The sequence below is a fragment of the Sorex araneus genome, chromosome X (assembly GCF_027595985.1).
Source record: "Sorex araneus isolate mSorAra2 chromosome X, mSorAra2.pri, whole genome shotgun sequence".
Lineage (NCBI taxonomy): Eukaryota > Metazoa > Chordata > Mammalia > Eulipotyphla > Soricidae > Sorex > Sorex araneus.
In genome coordinates this window covers 255,740,784-255,757,713 of record NC_073313.1, presented here as the reverse complement: position 1 = coordinate 255,757,713, position 16,930 = coordinate 255,740,784, and the positions used below count along the sequence as shown (strand labels likewise).

At 50.0% G+C, this 16,930-nt stretch overlaps 1 protein-coding gene across 1 annotated transcript; it reads left to right on the top strand.

The window, feature by feature from the left end:
* Window positions 1-13,674: 13,674 nt before the first annotated feature.
* Window positions 13,675-16,727, top strand: LOC129399939 (translation initiation factor IF-2). The gene has a single exon (XM_055121517.1). The coding sequence runs from the start codon at window positions 13,891-13,893 to the stop codon at window positions 14,986-14,988; it is 1,098 nt and encodes a 365-aa protein (XP_054977492.1). The 5' UTR covers window positions 13,675-13,890; the 3' UTR covers window positions 14,989-16,727.
* Window positions 16,728-16,930: the final 203 nt, after the last annotated feature.

The window sequence follows — 16,930 nt, the reverse complement described above, 5'->3', positions numbered from 1 at the left end:
AATGGAAAAGCTCTTTAATTGAAAAGTTTGTGATGCGTATCTATTATCCGGCAGGTGCTATTTCAGTCATGTGGGTATGGCACACAAGTTCCTGCCCACACTGGCTTCCATAAGTAGGAAGAGACATAGTAAACTAATAAATTCGTTAAATAGGAATACACAGAACTGGCTCTATAGGCTTGCTACAGTTCCCTATGCTCAGAAAGGCCATCACGTGCTTTAATGTGCTGTCAAAAAAAAAAAATCCTGTTGCACTGTAGCACTGTTGTCCCATTGTTCATCGATTTGCTCGAGCGGGCACCAGTAACGTCTCCATTGTGAAACTTGTTACTGTTTTTGGCATAACGAATACGCCACGGGTAGCTTGCCAGGCTCTGCCGTGCAGGTGGGATACTCTCGGTAGTTTGCCGGGCTTTCGAGAGGGACAGAGGAATCAAACCTGGGTCAGCCTCATGCAAGGCAAACACCCGGGTACCCACTGTGCTCTCAGTCAAGTCCAAAAAAATTTTTCCTAAAATTCTTAATTATAATTTCTAGCAAGGGTCCTATATTTTCAGTTCATCCTGGGCCCAACAAATTCTGTAACTACAGAATAAAATACAGCAGGACCAGCCAGGGAGTGGGGAGAAGGTTATAGCTTTAAATAGAATTATCAGGGTAAGCAATATGGAATTGATATGTGAGCAAGGATACAAGGATATTCTGGAGGCCAGGGAGATAGTACAGGGGTTAAGGCAAGTCTTGCCTTGTACACAGCTGCCTCCAGTTTCATTCCCAGCATGCATATGACTCTCTGAAAACCTCCAAGAGTGATTCCTGAGCACAGAGCCAGGAGTAAACCCTGCCACCAGGTGTGGCCCCCAAGCCAAAGAAGACAATAAGGATTTTTCTGGTATAAAACAAGAGTTAACATTACAGGAATGTTATTCTCTAATCATGTATTGCTATTGAGTTAAAAATGTAAGCAGGGGGGCTGGAGTGATAGCACAGCGGGTAGGGCGTTTGCCTTGCACGCGGCCGACCCGGGTTCGATTCCCAGCATCCCATATGGTCCCCTGAGCACCGCCAGGGGTAATTCCTGAGTGCAGAGCCAGGAGTGACCCTTGTGCATCGCCAGGTGTGACCCAAAAAAGCAAAAAAAAAAAAATGTAAGCAGGGGGGCTGGAGCAATAGCACAGCGGGGAGGGCGTTTGCCTTGCACGCGGCCAAACTGCGTTCGATTCTCAGCATCCCATATGGTCCCCCGAGCACTGCCAGGAGTAATTCCTGAGTGCATGAGCCAGAAGTAACCCCTGTGCATTGCCGGGTGTGACCCAAAATGCAAAAAAAATTAAAATTTTTTTTAAAAATGTAAGCAGGGTTTTGAGATTCAGGATCAAAGGCTTGGAAATATCCTTGGAGACTGTTTTCAGTTCACTCTATGCCGGCAAATTCTGACAGTCTCGTCTTCATGTGCAGAATCTAAGCAGTCTCACCAGGTCCAAACTGCATACTCCCTGCTTTCATAACTGGAGTCAGCTTCTCCGATTTTGTGCTTCTACACTTAGCCCCTCTAAGTTATTCATCACACAGTATCTACAGCCATTCTTTAGAAACCAAAAACAGATTCTGCAACTCTTTGCCCAAAACCTTCAATGGATTTTGTCCAATTAAAAAAATTAAAAATAGGGGATTGGAGGGGCTGGAGCGATAGCACAGTAGGTAGGGCGTTTGCCTTGCATGCGGCTGACCCGGGTTCAATCCCCGGCATCCCATATGGTCCCCCAAGCACCGCCAGGAGTGATTCCTGAGTGCAAAGCCAGGAGTAACCCCTGAGCATCGCTGGGTGTGACCCAAAAAGAAAAAAAATAGGGGATTGGAGAGCTAGTACCGAGGGTAAAGACCTTGCCTTGCATACAGCTGATACAGGTTTGGTTCCAGGCATCCCATAGGAGCCCCTTAGCTTCCAGGAATGAGCCCAGAGCACAAAGCCAGGAGTGAGCCCTGAGCACAGCTAGGTGTGGTTTTAAAATGAAACAATTAAATAGAGATGTTAAAAAAAAAACAGGGTTGGGTTGGAAGCATAGCAGGTAGGGCCTCACACATGGCCAACCTGGGTTTGATCCCCTGTACCTCACATAGTCTTTGAGTCCACCAGGGGTGATCCCTGAGTCCCTGAGTAGAGCCAGGAATAAGCCCTGAGCACTTCTGGGTGTGGCCCCCAAACAATACCAAAATATTTTTGCTGGGGTGGGGGGGGCGCTGGAGCAATAGCATAGCAGGTAGGGCATTTGTCTTACACGTAGCTGAACCGGGTTTGATTCCCAGCATCCCATATGGTTCCCCAAGCACTGGCAGGAGTAATTCCTGAGTGCAGAGCCAGGAGTAACCCCTGTACTTCGCTGGGTGTGACCCAAAAAGCAATATATATATATATACATATATATATATTTTAAAGAAATAAATCAGGGCTGGGGATACATCTCCAAGAACTGGAGCACATGCTTTGCGCGCAGTCCTGGGTTCATTACCCAGTACTACATATTCCCCAAAGCACCACCCTCCCTGCTGCCCACGACTGGTTATGATTTCAAAAGAAAATAAAAAATGAAAATCAGGGGCTGGAGCGATAGCACAGCGGGTAGGAAGTTTGCCTTGCACGCTGCTGACCCGGGTTCGATTCCCAGCATCCCATATGGTCCCCTGAGCACCGCCAGGGGTAATGCCTGAGTGCAGAACCAGGAGTAACCCCTGTGCATCGCCGGGTGTGACCCCAAAAGCAAAGATAATAATAATAATAAAATTAAAAATAAAAATCAGAGTGCAGGGGCCGGAGTGATAGCACAGAGAGTAGGGCATTTGCCTTGCACGCGGCCGACCGGGGTTCGATCCCCGACATCCCATATGGTCCCCCAAGCACCACCAGGAGTGATTCCTGAGTGCAAAGCCAGGAGTAACCCCTGAGCATCGCTTGGTGTGACCCAAAAAGCAAAAAAAAAATCAGAATGCAGGGGGCTGGAGAGGCAGTACAGGAGCTGAGGTGCTTGCCTGCGTCCCACTGGTCTCAGTGTAAACCCCCAGCACTGCGTGTTCTCTGGGGCACCACCAGCATCGCTTCTGAGTACAGAGCAGGGAGTAGCCCCTGAGGGTGGCTGAGTGTATCCCGTCCCCCCAAAAAACTAGTCAGGACCACGGGGATGGCTCAAAGGGCTGGAGGGCATGCTTTGCATGCAGGAACCCTGGGTTCAAGCCCTGGCACTGCATGGTCTCCGGAGTACCCCCAGTAGGGACCCCCAATGTAGACCCCTGAGCACTGCTGGGTGTTATCCAAAAGTAAGTAAAGAATAAAAAGCATTATTGTTATAAATTTAAATTTAAGTTCCTTACAATAGCCCACAAGTCCTTCTGTGAGAATCTATGCCCAGACCCTCACTGTGGCTTCCTCTGCAGCTGCCCCCCAGCTCACTCTGACCTCCCTGCTGTCCTGGACCTCAGGGTCTGTGCACATGCACTTATCTCTGCTTAAAGAGTGATTTTTCACTCTTATGTTGGAAAACCACATGTTTTGCCCTTCCCTTCTTTAAATTCTGCTCGAGAGTTATAGGATGAGCAGCTTAATCAATGGCTGAATAAATAGCAGCACTCTTACACTTAATAATTGGGGAAAAAATATTTATAGGATAAGCATCTCTGACCACCAGTTTTTGTTGTTTTTATTTTTTGGGGGGGGCGGTCACACTTAGTGTGTTCAGGGCTAAATCCTGACTGCACTCAGATATCACTCCTGGCGTGCTCAGGGACCATAAGTGTTATCAGGGATCAAACTCTCGTTGGCAGTATACAAGGCAAGCAAGCATCCGACCCATTCTACTATCACTCTGGCCTCATTCTTCTTTCTTTTATGATTTGGCCATATTTTTTCTGACTGTCATATTTTATATTTTGTTATATTTTAACTGGAGCCATAGCACAGCGGGTAGGGTGTTTGCCTTGCAGGTGGCCGGCCCGGGTTCGATTTCTCCATCCCTCTCAGAGAGCCCGGCAAGCTACCAAGAGTATCCTGCCTGCACAGCAGAGCCTGACAAGCTATCTGTAGTGTATCTGATATGCCAAAAACAGTAACAACAAGTCTCACAATGGAGACGCTACTGGTGCCCACTCGAGCAAATCGATGACAGTGATGATTTGCAAAGTTACCTATAGTTGAATTGAATACAAAAACATTCAATATTGAGGCACTAATCCCATCACCAGCGCCAACCTTCCTCCACCAATGTTCCATACTCTCCCATCCCCCACCCTGCCTTCTTGGCAGGCACCTTTCTAAGTTCAGCTTTAAAGTTTATGTCTTTTGATTTCAGTGCTGTTGACTCTGTGTTGGCTATCTAGCTCTGTCATTCCTTAACACCATCTTCGTACCTGACTTCCCTGACCTGGCCCCGTCGCTTCTCATCTGTCTCTTCTCCCCCACCCCTGCAACTCTTTCTTTTCCTTTCCTCCCTATACTCTGGGTCCAACTACCCAAACTACCCCTTCCACTCTAAATAGCAAACTACCTCTTCCATACCCCACCACTCCGACCCTGTTTTACTTTTCTCCATAGCATTTTTCCATTTACTATCATTACTCTCATTTCTATCCATTACTATTATATGACTATTATGTATCCATTACTATTATATTTCACTTATTACCTGTCTCTTATGCAACAATATCTATTAGAATACTTGTTCCATGAAGGCAAGAATTGCTTCTTGTTTGTTCACTGATTTGTATCATTGACCTCAAAACCATTGTCTGGCACATAGACGATTCCATAAATAGTATTCTGAATGAATTAAAGTGAAACAATGTGCCTCTATTATTATTACAACATATATGCTTATATCAATACCTTCAGTGAAGGTCATAGCTATTCTGGTCCTAGGGCTTGCTCTTGGCTCTGCTCTCAGGGGTTATTCCTGGAAGCCTTGGGGACTGTATGTTTATAGTAGCTTTAGTAAAATAAATATTTTTAAAGTTACTACATAGGGAGCTGGAGAGATAGTACAGAGGACAGGGTACATGACTTTTGGCTGACTCAGGTTCAATCTCTGGCATCTTATATGGTTTCCCCAAGCCCCGCCAAGAGTGATCCCTGAGCACAGTGCCAGGAGTAAGCTCTGAGCACTCTTGGGTGTAGCCCCCAAACTAAAACCAAAAACATTAAAGAAAGATTCTACATGAGGACAGGACCCATAGTTTAAGAAGGTAGGGATGGACCTTTGTTCATTGCCGCACTATTCACAATAGCCAAAATCTGGAAACAACTCAAGTGTCCAAGAACAGATGACTGGATAAAGAAACCATGGGGATGCAGAGATAGAACAGCAGGAAGAGCTCTAGCCTTGCATGCAGCCAGCCTGAGTTTTGTCCCCAGTGTCACATATGGTCACCTGATCCCTGCCAGGAGTAAACCTGCCCACAGAGCCAGGAATAAACCTCAATCAGAAGAGGAAGAAGAGGAGGAGGAAGAAAAAAGGGGGAGGGGGAGGGGGAAATGAGAAGGAAGAGGAGGAGGAGGAGGAGGAGGAGGAGGAGGAGGAGGAGGAGGAACAATAGCTATGGTACACATACACAATGGAATACTTCTTTGCTACAAGAAAAGATGAGGGCCAGAGCAATACTACAGTGAGTAGGGCATTTGCCTTGCACATGGCCAACCTGGATTCAATCTCTGGCATCCTATACTGTCCTCCCAAGCAACACCAGGAGTAATTCCTGAAGACAGTGCCAGAAGTAACCCCTGAGCATCTCCGGGTGCGACCCCCCAAAAAAATGAAGTCCAGCCTTGCTAGTACAACACCCTGGGGGTCCAGGAACAGAGTATTTCACATTACCTGCTCTACCCGCTGCAGCCCATAAGCATGTCCCCAACCTCTTTGTTTCATGCCAGTGCCTTGAGTTTCTTTCTCTGGGCATCCAAGGCCCTAATGCACTGGTCCCGAGAGTGTCAAAACTTTGTACCAATCCCCAACAGAAATAAGTTCTCTCCCTTTTATTTCCACCAGTTCTTGTATCCCGACCATGAACTGGCCTCATTCTGCCTCCAAGTTTTGCACACAGATATTTAATATCCTCTATTAAGTTCCTGGTGCTGGAGGCCAGGTAACTCATCACATAGGAACTATGTCTTCCGGAAGAGAAACGCAAATCATATCTAATTGAATCAACCCAGTTTCTGTTGTAAAATGTCAGCTGCTTGATCAACTCATTTATGACTTCCTTTTTAGTGGCATTATCTTCTGGACAGCTATCCCTCCCCTGTTCCCAAGGAGATCGTACTTTGTCCTGATCTTTTCGAGTGCTGTTTTGTTTCTTATGCCTGGCAGACCAATAATCAGTGCTCAAATGCTTGGGTCAGGCCTCCTCTTGCCCTTTCTGCCTGAGATACCTAGCTGCATCTGTCTTTGGAAAGAGGGGGAAGAGGTTGGAACCGCACTATCTTCTTGCCTATCACCGTGGTTACATCTCTGAGCCATTATTAGGGGTATTTTTCAGGACTGCTCAGCTCTGGAACAGAAGTCTGAACCTAAATAGAGGTATGGGCTAACAAGGGCCAGGGAAATCTATTCTGTGTTAAAAGTATTGGATATTTCATTCTCACTAAAGAAAGGCAGAAAAAATAAAACATAAAAAAATAAAGGCAGAAGTGCTCCTTTTTTGGGGGGTGGGGAGAGGAGGGGCTACACCCTGCAATACTCAGGGGTTACACCTGGCTCTGTGCTCAGAAATCACTCCTGGCAGTGTTCGGGGGACTATATGGGATGCCAAGGATTGAACCGGGTTGGGTGCATGCAAGGCAAAAGCCCTACCCGCTGTATTCTCTCCACCCCCAGAAGTAGACTCTTATTAGGGGCAATAGATGGGGTGCTTGCCTAACATGCATCCAACCCAAGTTCAAAACCCAGCATCCCACATGGTCCCCTTAGCACGGTGGGGGTGATTCCTGAGCACAGAGCCAGGAATAATCCCTGAGTACTGCTAGGAGTGGCCCAACATCCCAAAAGAAAAAAGAAACAGACTTTAACTTCCAGCCCATAGTTAAGGAAACTGAGGCACAGAAAAGCCAAGTAGCATATCTAATGCTGCACAGAGGTAGACCTAGAGCATGGACACAGGACAGGAAATCTACACTCTGTGAACATCTACTCCGCACTAGATTTGAGAGACAGTTGCTCCAAATAAACATACCGTCTCTCTTTCAATGACCAGATAAACCTTGAGCCCAGAGGAGAATAATACACTGGAGAGGAAGGGGTGAAGAGAAAGATGAAAAGTAAAGGGAACCAAGTGATTAAGGTACAAAGGTGGCATTTAAAATGACAGAGCTGCTGCATCACTAATCATCAGAGAGATGCAGATCAAAACAACCATGAGATACCACCTCACACCACAGAGATTAGCACACATCCAAAAGAACAAAAGCAACCGCTGTTGGAGAGGATGTGGGGAGAAAGGGACCCTTCTTCACTGCTGGTGGGAATGCCGACTGGTTCAGCCCTTCTGGAAAACAATTTGGACGATTCTCAAAAAATTAGATATTGAATTCCCATTTGACCCAGCAATACCACTGCTGGGAATATATCCCAGAGAGGCAAAAAAGTACAATCGAAACAACATCTGCACATGTATTTTCATTGCAGCACTGTTTACAATAGCCAGAATCTGGAAAAAACCCGAATGCCCCAAAACGGATGACTGGTTGAGGAAACTTTGGTACATCTATACAATGGAATACTATGCAGCTGTTAGAAAAAAGGAAGTCAAGAATTTTGTAGTTAAGTGGATGGGCATGAAAAGTTTCATGCTGAGTGAAATGAGTCAGAAAGAGAGAGACAGACATAGAAAGACTGCACTCATCTATGGTATATAGAATATCAGAGTGGGAGACTAATACCCAAGAACTGTAGAAATAAGTACCAGGAGGTTGACCCCATGGCTTCGAGGATGGCCTCACGTTCCGGGGAAAGGGCAACTCAGAGAAGCGATCACCAACTACATTGTAGTCGAAGGCCATGTGGGGGAAGGGAGTTGCGGGCTGAATGAGGGCTAGAGACTGAGCACAGCGGCCACTCAACACCTTTATTGCAAACCACAACAGCTAATTAGAGAGAGAGAACAGAAGGGAATGCCCTGCCACAGTGGCAGGGTGGGTTGGGGGGGAGATGGGATTGGGGAGGGTGGGAGGGACGCTGGGTTTACAGGTGGTGGAGAATGGGCACTGGTGAAGGGATGGGTTTCCGAACTTTGTATGAGGGAAGTATAAGCACAAAAGTGTATAAATCTGTAACTGTACCCTCAAGGTGATTCTCTAATTAAAAATAAATAAATTATTAAAAATAAAATAAAATAAAATAAAATAAAATGACAGAGCTGGGGGCTGGAGTGATAGCACAGCGGGTAGGGCGTTTGCCTTGCACGCGGCCGACCCAGGTTCGATCCCCGGCATCCCATATGGTCCCCCAAGCACCGCCAGGAGTAATTCCTGAGTGCAAAGCCAGGAGTAATCCCTGAGCATCGCTGGGTGTGACCCAAAAAGCAATAAATAAATAAATAAAATGACAGAGCTGAGGGGCTGGAGCAATGGCACAGCAGATAGGGCGTTTGCCTTGCACGCGGCCGACCCGGGTTCGATTCCCAGCATTCCATATAGTGCCCTGAGCACCACCAGGAATAATTCCTGAGCACAGAGCCAGGAGCAACCCCTGTGCATCGCTGGGTGTGACTCAAAAAGCAAATAAAATAAAATAAAATAAAATGACAGAGCTGGGACTGGATTGATAGCACAGTGGGTAGGGCATTTGCTTTGTGTGCAGCTAACCCAGGTTTGATTCCCAGCATCCTGTATGGTGGCCTGAGCACCGCCAGGAGTGATTCCCAAGTGCAGAGCCAGGAGGAACCTCTGAGCATCGCCCGGTGTGATCCAAAAAGCAAAAAAAAAAAAGTAAATTAAATAAATAAAATGACTGCTCTCCCCGCAACTATCTAACTATCCAAACAATAGTTAATAACACTGAAATCAAGAGATCCAAATTTTAATAATCGAACTTAAAAAAGGTGCCTGTTAAGAGGGCAGGAATACTATGCAGCTGTTAGAAAAGATGAAGTCACAAAATTTGTACATAAGTGGTTCTACATGGAAAGTATCATGCTAAGTGAAATGAGTCAGAAAGAGAGGGACAGACATAGAAAGATTGCACTCATCTGTGGAATATAAAATAACATAATGAGAGACTAACACCCAAGAGTTGTAGAGATAAGGATTAGGAGGTCTGCTCCACAGCTTGGAAACTGACCTCACATGCTAGGGGGAAAGGCAGCTCAGATAGAGAAGGGAACACCTAGCAGAGGATGTTGGGAGGACCCATTCGGGTTGGAAGATGCGAGCTGAAAGTAGACCATAGACCGAACATGAAGGCCAGTCAATACCTCTATTGCAAACTACAACACCCAAAAGGAGAGAGAACACAGGGGAATGCCCTGCCACAGAGGCAGGGTGAGGTGGTGGGGGATGGGGTGGGGGTGGTAAGAGGGATACTGGGATCATTGATGGAGGTGAATGGGCACTGGTGGAGGGATGGGTAAATAATCACTGTATGAGTAAAATGCAAACACAAAAGTTCATAAGTTTGTAACTGTACCTCACAGTGATTCTCTAATAAAAAATTTTTAAAAAAAGAGGGCAGGCTGGGGAATAATTGGGGGGGCAGGGAGGGAACCTGGGAACATTGGTGGAAGGAGGTTGACACTGGTTGTGGGATCAGTGCAGCAATATTGTATGTCTAAAATTCAACTATGGATAACTGTGTAAATGATGGATCTTTAATTTTAAATAAAACATAAAAATAAAATTTGGGGGCTTTGGGGGCTGCAGCTGGTAATTCTTTGGGTTGCTCCTGGCAGTTTTGGGGAAGAGGGGAAGCCACATGGTGTCAGGGATCAGATTTAAACCTGGGGCTCCTGTATCCAAAGCCTGAACTCTAGCCTCTGAGCCCCACATGTTCAGTTTAATTATGTGTTTGGGGGTGCAGAGTAATTTGTGTGTGGAATGGTAATTAGGCCACACCCAGCAGGCCTTACTCTGGTTCTGAAGCAAGGCCAATAAATGAGCTTGTATAGTGGAGCCAAAGGTGGTTTGTGGGCATGACTCCCACATACCTAACATTTGGCCATTTAATTTCTGGGGAAACTTGGTTCCAAGTGTTTAGGGTCTGACCAGAGGCACAGCAGCAATTTTGGGGTATCAGAAAGCCTGAAGGCACCATCAGACTGCTGATCCCCTCACCCCACAGGTACAAGTTGACCTGCTGGCATCACCATAACCCCTTGCAAAGCTTGGTGCAAAGTTCCTTCCTGGCCTTCTCATTCCTGCCTGTAGTTGTTCGGCTGTGAAGCGCCTAGAATGGAATATTTTACGCAGTTTTAAACTGGTGTCTTCTGCTTGCAGGCTCACTTATCCTGGATCAAGAAAGGATACACACTGAAGTAGAAAACAGTCTCAAAACAAGATATGTGGGAACCAGAGAGATAGTAAGGGGTTAAGGTGCTTCTCTTGCATGTGGCTGACCTGGCACAGCAAATAATCCACCAAAACTGCCATAGGTCACTCCTAAGAACAGAGCAAGAGGTGGTATGGGCTGCCTCCCCCCACACACACACTTCCCTGTACTCCTGGAAGGACAGGCAGCCACGCTCACGAACCAACTCCAGTGCCACCATGTAAGCTCTTCTACCGGCCTTGCTTCCAGAGACCCAGGTATAAATCTCAAAAGAGATCAAAAGCCACAGTTAATCTTGGACCCATGCAAGGCTGAACAGAGCAGGGTAAATTGGAGGGGGATGGGTCAGCCTGGTGCCCACCCAAGCAGAGCTCTCAGCAGCTGCTTTCTCCCATAAACCCAAACCGCTGCCATTCCCCTGGCAGGACTTCATCTCAGGACAGACCTCACCGAGATATAATCTGCTGACAATTCAGGTATGTGAATTTTGTTACTGAAATCTTCAGGTTTTCTTGTGGGGGAGGGGGTGTCAGGATGGGCTACCTACCCCCACCTCCCAGGACTTCTGGGAGCCTCGGCAGTCTTATCCACATCCCATAGAGGCAGCTGGCTGGAGGGGTGTGTGTTGGGAGATGGTGGGAGGGAAACAGGGGACACTGGTGGTGGGAAATGTACGCTGGTGGAGGGGTGGGTGTTGAATCATTGACCGAAACCGATCATGAACAGCTTTGGGTCTATCTCATGGATATTCAATTTAAAAAATGGAAAAACAAGACAAAACTAAATTAGCTTTGCAAAGTGAAACATTCTAAAGACTATTTGCTCTCTCATGCTGTTTCTTACCCTATGCCCACCACACACTGAAACGCTTAAATAACAAAGAGAATTTTATTTATGGTTTTTCAAGTATGGTTATCCAAAATCATGACATTTGAAACTAGGAAATATAAAGTCAGTTTAAATGAGCATCAGAAAGGTCCCTCAGGGCCAGAGAGATAGTACAGCAGGTAAGGTGCTTCCATCTGACTGACCCAGGTTCTAGCCCAAGACCCACCAGGAGTCATCCTGGAGCACAGAGCCAGGAGTAAGCCCTGAGCAGTACTGAGTGTGGCCCCAAAACAAAACAAATTTCCTCATACTTAGAACCTTTAGCACTCTTTTCCCATAAACACAAAAAGTAATTGTCTTTTCAAATGTCAGGTACGCTGAATAATTACTATGGATGATTCCTCCTTTTGTCTGTTCACTGGTGGTTTCTTTCCTCCTCTTCTATCAGCTTATTTTCCATTCATTCTTCACTTCCACAACAATAATTTCCAGCTCATCTTGATGTCTTCCAAAGAGAATGTGTAGAGAATGTGCGAGGATTCCAATGGGAACCCAAAATCTTTCAAGCTGTTCTCTTTTCTTTCTTTCTTTCTTTCTTTCTTTCTTTCTTTCTTTCTTTCTTTCTTTCTTTCTTTCTTTCTTTCTTTCTTTCTTTCTTTCTTTCTTTCTTTCTTCTTTCTCTTTCTTTCTTTTTTCTTTCTTTTTCAATCTTTCTTTCTGTAGTGGGGGGTTGTCTGCACAGGTGGAGTCCAACCTGGAGTAACACGGGAACAGAACTTTCTGGGTAAGTGTATCTAAAGGCCAACTCCCCTCAAAAGTGGTGGAACCCAGCAGTCCCAAATTTCCAGAAATGCTACATCATGTTCTTCCCAGAACTGCTACATCATGCTAACTGGCTCAACTGGACTTCTAGTGGTTTGAATAAAATTGAGAAGGTCTAATACTGTGCTGCCAAAAAGGTTTGTCCCTCTACATTTTTGTATTAAAAAGTCCAAAAGGAAGGGGGGGGAGCCAGAACAATAGTACATCAGGCAGGACTTTGCCTTACAAGTGGCAGACCCAAGTTCCATCCCTGGCATCCCATATGGTCCTCAGAGTACTACCAGTTGTTATTCCTGAATGCAAAGCCAGGAGTAGCCTCTGAGCATCTCAAGGTGTAGCCCCAAACCAAACAAAAAAAAAAGTTTGAGAAGAGGGCTAAGGATAGGGAGATAGCTCAAAGGCTAGAGCAAGTGCTTTGCATGCAGGAAGCGGGATTTGATTCCCTGGCACCATATATGGAACCCGGGGGCACCACTAGGAGTGGTTCCTGGGCATCCCTGGTTGTGGCCCAAAACAAAATGAAAGTTTAAGAGGAGTGTGAGTCCCCAAATTGGATTTCCTCTCCCAACACACACACACACACACACACACACACACACACACACACACACACACACACACACACGCACGCACGCACACGCACGATCTTGTTAACGAAGGTGAATGACTGGGTGATGGGGGTATAAGCTAGACTTTGAAATTCCGTGAATGTATCACTGGTCTTCCCTCCTGCTCCCTGCTGTGCATTAAAGCAATAGCTACCTGCATCCGTGTGGTCCGTGACGTCTGTTATCTGGGTCTTCGTGCTTCTTTAAATCTCAAGAAACAGTTTTGGGGTGGCTGTGGGGGGGTAGTGGGAGGTCTGAAGGTACCCATGCGTTCCGGAACCTGCGAATTGTGAGAGGTAGCCGAGGATGCACGCCGTGCTCAGTGGGCCGGGCTGGAAACCGCTTGGCTTTTTTGCCCTTGGCCTTGAGCAAGGAGCTCAGGATCTTAGCGGAGAGAGCAAGACCCGGCGGCGGCCGCGGGAGGCTGAGGCTGCAGCTCCCGCCCCACATGACATCACCCGCGAGCTCGGACCGCTGCTGGGGGGGACGAGGTTCCTCCAGGGACTTGGCCGCGCACCGAGGAATGGGGACCACGTAACAACGAGGATGGGGTGGGGGTAGAGAATGGGGTGTGTGCTGGGGAAAGAGGGGGGCAGGAAGAGAGCAAGCAGGACCCGGCTCCCTCCCTCCCTCCCCGTGCTCCCGGGTGTGTGCGCGCTCGTGCGCGCGCGCGCGCGCGCGGTGCCTCCGCGCCACATCCTTAAGCAGCCGCACCCCAAATCCCGTGCGGGCACTGCGCCCCCACCCCGGCTCCCCGCGCCGCTCGCAATTTCCAGTCGGACCCAAAGTGCTCTCCCCACGGGCCAGGCGGGCCGCCCCCGGAGTGGCCGCGGAGGGCAGGGACTGGGCGTGCGGGGTGGCGGGGGGTGGGGTGGGGGGGGTGGACGGGGAGGGACAGAAGCAGCGAGAGCCGCGCCTCGGGGGAAGCGGGGCGTCCTGGAGGCGGTCGCCGCGGCGCCCCCGCCCGGCCCTGGCCAGCGCCGCCGCCCCCGCCTGGCGACAGCAGCCCGAGGGGGGGAGGCAGAAGCGCCTCGTCCCCGCCCCGCGCCGAGGCGGCGGCGCCGGGGGAGGACGGCGCCTCACCTTGCCCCCGATGAGGGGCGGATCATGCCATGGCAGCACCGGCGAGCGACAGCGGCAGCGGCGGGGGCGGCGAGAGGAGCCCCGGCAGCAGCCCCGGGAGCGCCACGGTCAGCGGGGGCGCGGCGGCGGCGGCGGCGGGGACCCGGGCCGACGGGGCCGGGGGCGGCCGGAGCGCCGCGGTGGCCGTGGCCGTGCTCCCGCCGCTGGACGACTACGAGTGTAAAATCTGCTACAACTACTTCGACGGCGACCGGCGCGCGCCCAAGCTGCTGGCGTGCCTGCACACCTTCTGCCAGGAGTGCCTGAGTCAGCTGCAGCTCCGCGCCGCCGCCGCCGCCGCCGGCAACGCCAGCACCTCCAGCACCGCCAGCAACGCGTCGGAGCGCCCGCTGCGCCCCGCGCCCTGGCACGGGCCGCCCGGAGCCATCGCGTGCCCCGTGTGCCGCCACCGCACGCCGCTGCCCGACAGCCGCGTGCAGGGGCTGCCCAACAACACCAAGCTCGCCGAGGCCTTCCCGCTCGCCTTGCGCGCCGCGCACGACCCGCTGCCCCAGGACCGCCTCCCGCCTCTGCCCGCGCGCCGCCCCGCGTCCGCGCCCGCGCCCGGCGCCGTCGGCGCCCCGCCACCCGCCGCCGCCGCCGCCGCCCCGCCGCCCGCCGCCACCGACGGCGGCCCCCGCGGGCCCCGCGCCCGGCCCGGCTGGCGCGCCCCGGGCGCCTACGAGAGCTGCCAGAACTGCAAGCGCGCCGCGCTCACCGCCGGCTGCGTGTGCGTGGTCTTCTCCTTCTTGTCCATGGTGGTGCTGCTCTTCACCGGCCTCATCTTCGTCAACCACTACGGCGGTGGCGGCGGCGGCGGTGGCGGCGGGGGTGCCGGGGCTGGCGGCGGGGGGTCCCCCGGAGGCGGGGCGACCCCGGGTGGCGCGTCGTCGGCGCCTTCGCCGGTCGGGCCCATCTGCTTGTCGGTGGCCAGCATCCTGGCGCTCTTCTCGGTCGTGGTCACTTGGGTCATCTGCTGGCTCAAGTACCGGCCCGAGGGCGCGGCCGCGGGCTCGGCGGGAGGAGGCGCGGGCGGCGGCTTGAGGGCGCGCGCGGCGGCGGGCGGCGCGCGGAGAAGCGACACGTAGCCGGACCCCCGCCTGCCCGGCCAGCCCGGGGAGGTCCTAGACAAGAAGGCCTTGGGCAGCCCCCATCCCCGCCCTCGAGCTTGCCCATCGGCTCCCTGCGGCCCCCAGACGCGCACCTCTCCGCACCCCGCCACTGCGGGGGCCCTGGGTTTGCGCCTAGTCTCTCCGCGCCCCGCCTCCTTCCTGCGCGCGGGGACCTCGGGGACTCCCAGGAGGCGGGGATGCTGGGCTCGGTCCCACGGCTCGGGACCGTCCAAGGTCACTCCCTGCTTTCCGCACCTCCCTCATCCTAGCCCGGGTGCGCAGCCGTCCCTCCTAGAGGCCGAGGATTTGCGGAGAGGGGGGCTGAAGAATGGGTCTCCGAGGCCTCCCGAAAGCCGGTCTTCTGTCCGCTGGAGACTCTCTAGGGGCTTTTAGGGGATCGGTGTGTGCGCGCGCGCATCTGCAGCCGCGGTGAAACAACTTCAGTGGTCCAGAGTGGCAATGAATGCGATGTTAGTGGGAGCCAAGCTTGCGGCTCCCCGTCGTTCCCGAACACGGCAGGAGGGCTCAGCGCCTGGACCCTCTCCCCACTCCACCCCTTCTCCGGAGGAAGGGGGGCGTCACCCGTGCCAGCTGCCCGTCTCGGTGCGCTATGGGGCAGGTGGCTGGCGCGTGTCAAGAGTTCAGACAGCGGCCAGCGCGACTGAGCAGAGCCCCCGGGTCCATCCTGCTTCCTGTGTGACTCGCCAGAGACCTGGGTGCCCAATATTTGGAAGCCGATGGGAGTTTTATCCACTTTGTTAGTGCCAGGAGGTCATTCTTCTCCTGCAACTGGACTCAGGGAGCATAGAGGGCCGGTTTCCCTTCTCTTCTCAAAACTGACTTACTGTTGCCCCCACCTGGAAGCTATTGAAAGCTATTCGCGCAGAATATTAAACTGTAGGCTTCCCCAGCCTTTGGTCTTAATTTCATTTTTGAAAATAATTTATTCTAGAGTGTATTCATCTGGAAATGTGGTGCAATACAATTGCCAGGAGAGCTGTTTGATAAGTAGTATTTCTCCCACACCTCCAGACCAAATGTATTCTGAAATTATGGGCTGAAAACAAAGGCGTGTGACTAATTGGTTCAAGATTCTGTACTGTGAAACAACGGACTTTCAGTTACAAATTAAAAGTAGGGGCCAAAGATGAAATTGACAGGTCTTAAGCTGACAAAGATTTCTTCTACAAATACATACTATGATGGATAGATGTAGTATATAAATGAGGAAGCCATTTTGAGTTCAACAGTCAGTATTGGAAATCACTGAAATATCCACATCTGGTTACATTAGATGTAAAATGCACATCAATCTGATTTTGTAACTGAAAAGATAAATTGTGATTATCTGTTGCAGATGGATTCGATGCCTTTTTAATGAAAAACCAACTATACCAAATGCATTTTATATAAAAAACATTCTTTATTCCATTTTTTTTTTGAAATTTGGAATAGACAACGTTTTCATGCCTAAAAGTCACAGAAGCTACTGAGGGTATGCTGTTATTCCTCGTGTATTTATGCAAGCTGTCTGCATGAGATCCTGACACTCTATTAACTAGAATGAAGCATTTGTATCTATCACAGTGAAGAAGTAATTGATCGGTCCTTGATAAGTAGTATGGCTGCAATTTGGAAATTGCTCAAAATGATGTGTTTTATGTCAGCATTGTCTTAATAAACAACAAGAAGCATTTCTAGAAACAGCTATTTTCATGAAATTTTTATTTCCTGGGGAAATTAAGCTATTGTGTGGGAGTTCTCTTCCTGAAATAGGCACTTCTATCTAAAGATAAAGCTTACTTACATTTTGAATGGGACTGAGAGTCATTCATAGGATTGCATTTACAGGTTATCATCATTGGTTTATTTCTAGGACTTCCTGAAGGCCCAGATCTATTGTTTTCTGGGAGTTTGT

Excerpts from the sequence above, each read along its gene's own strand:
- LOC129399939 (XM_055121517.1), top strand. The coding sequence starts at position 13,891 with ATGGCAGCACCGGCGAGCGACAGCGGCAGCGGCGGGGGCGGCGAGAGG.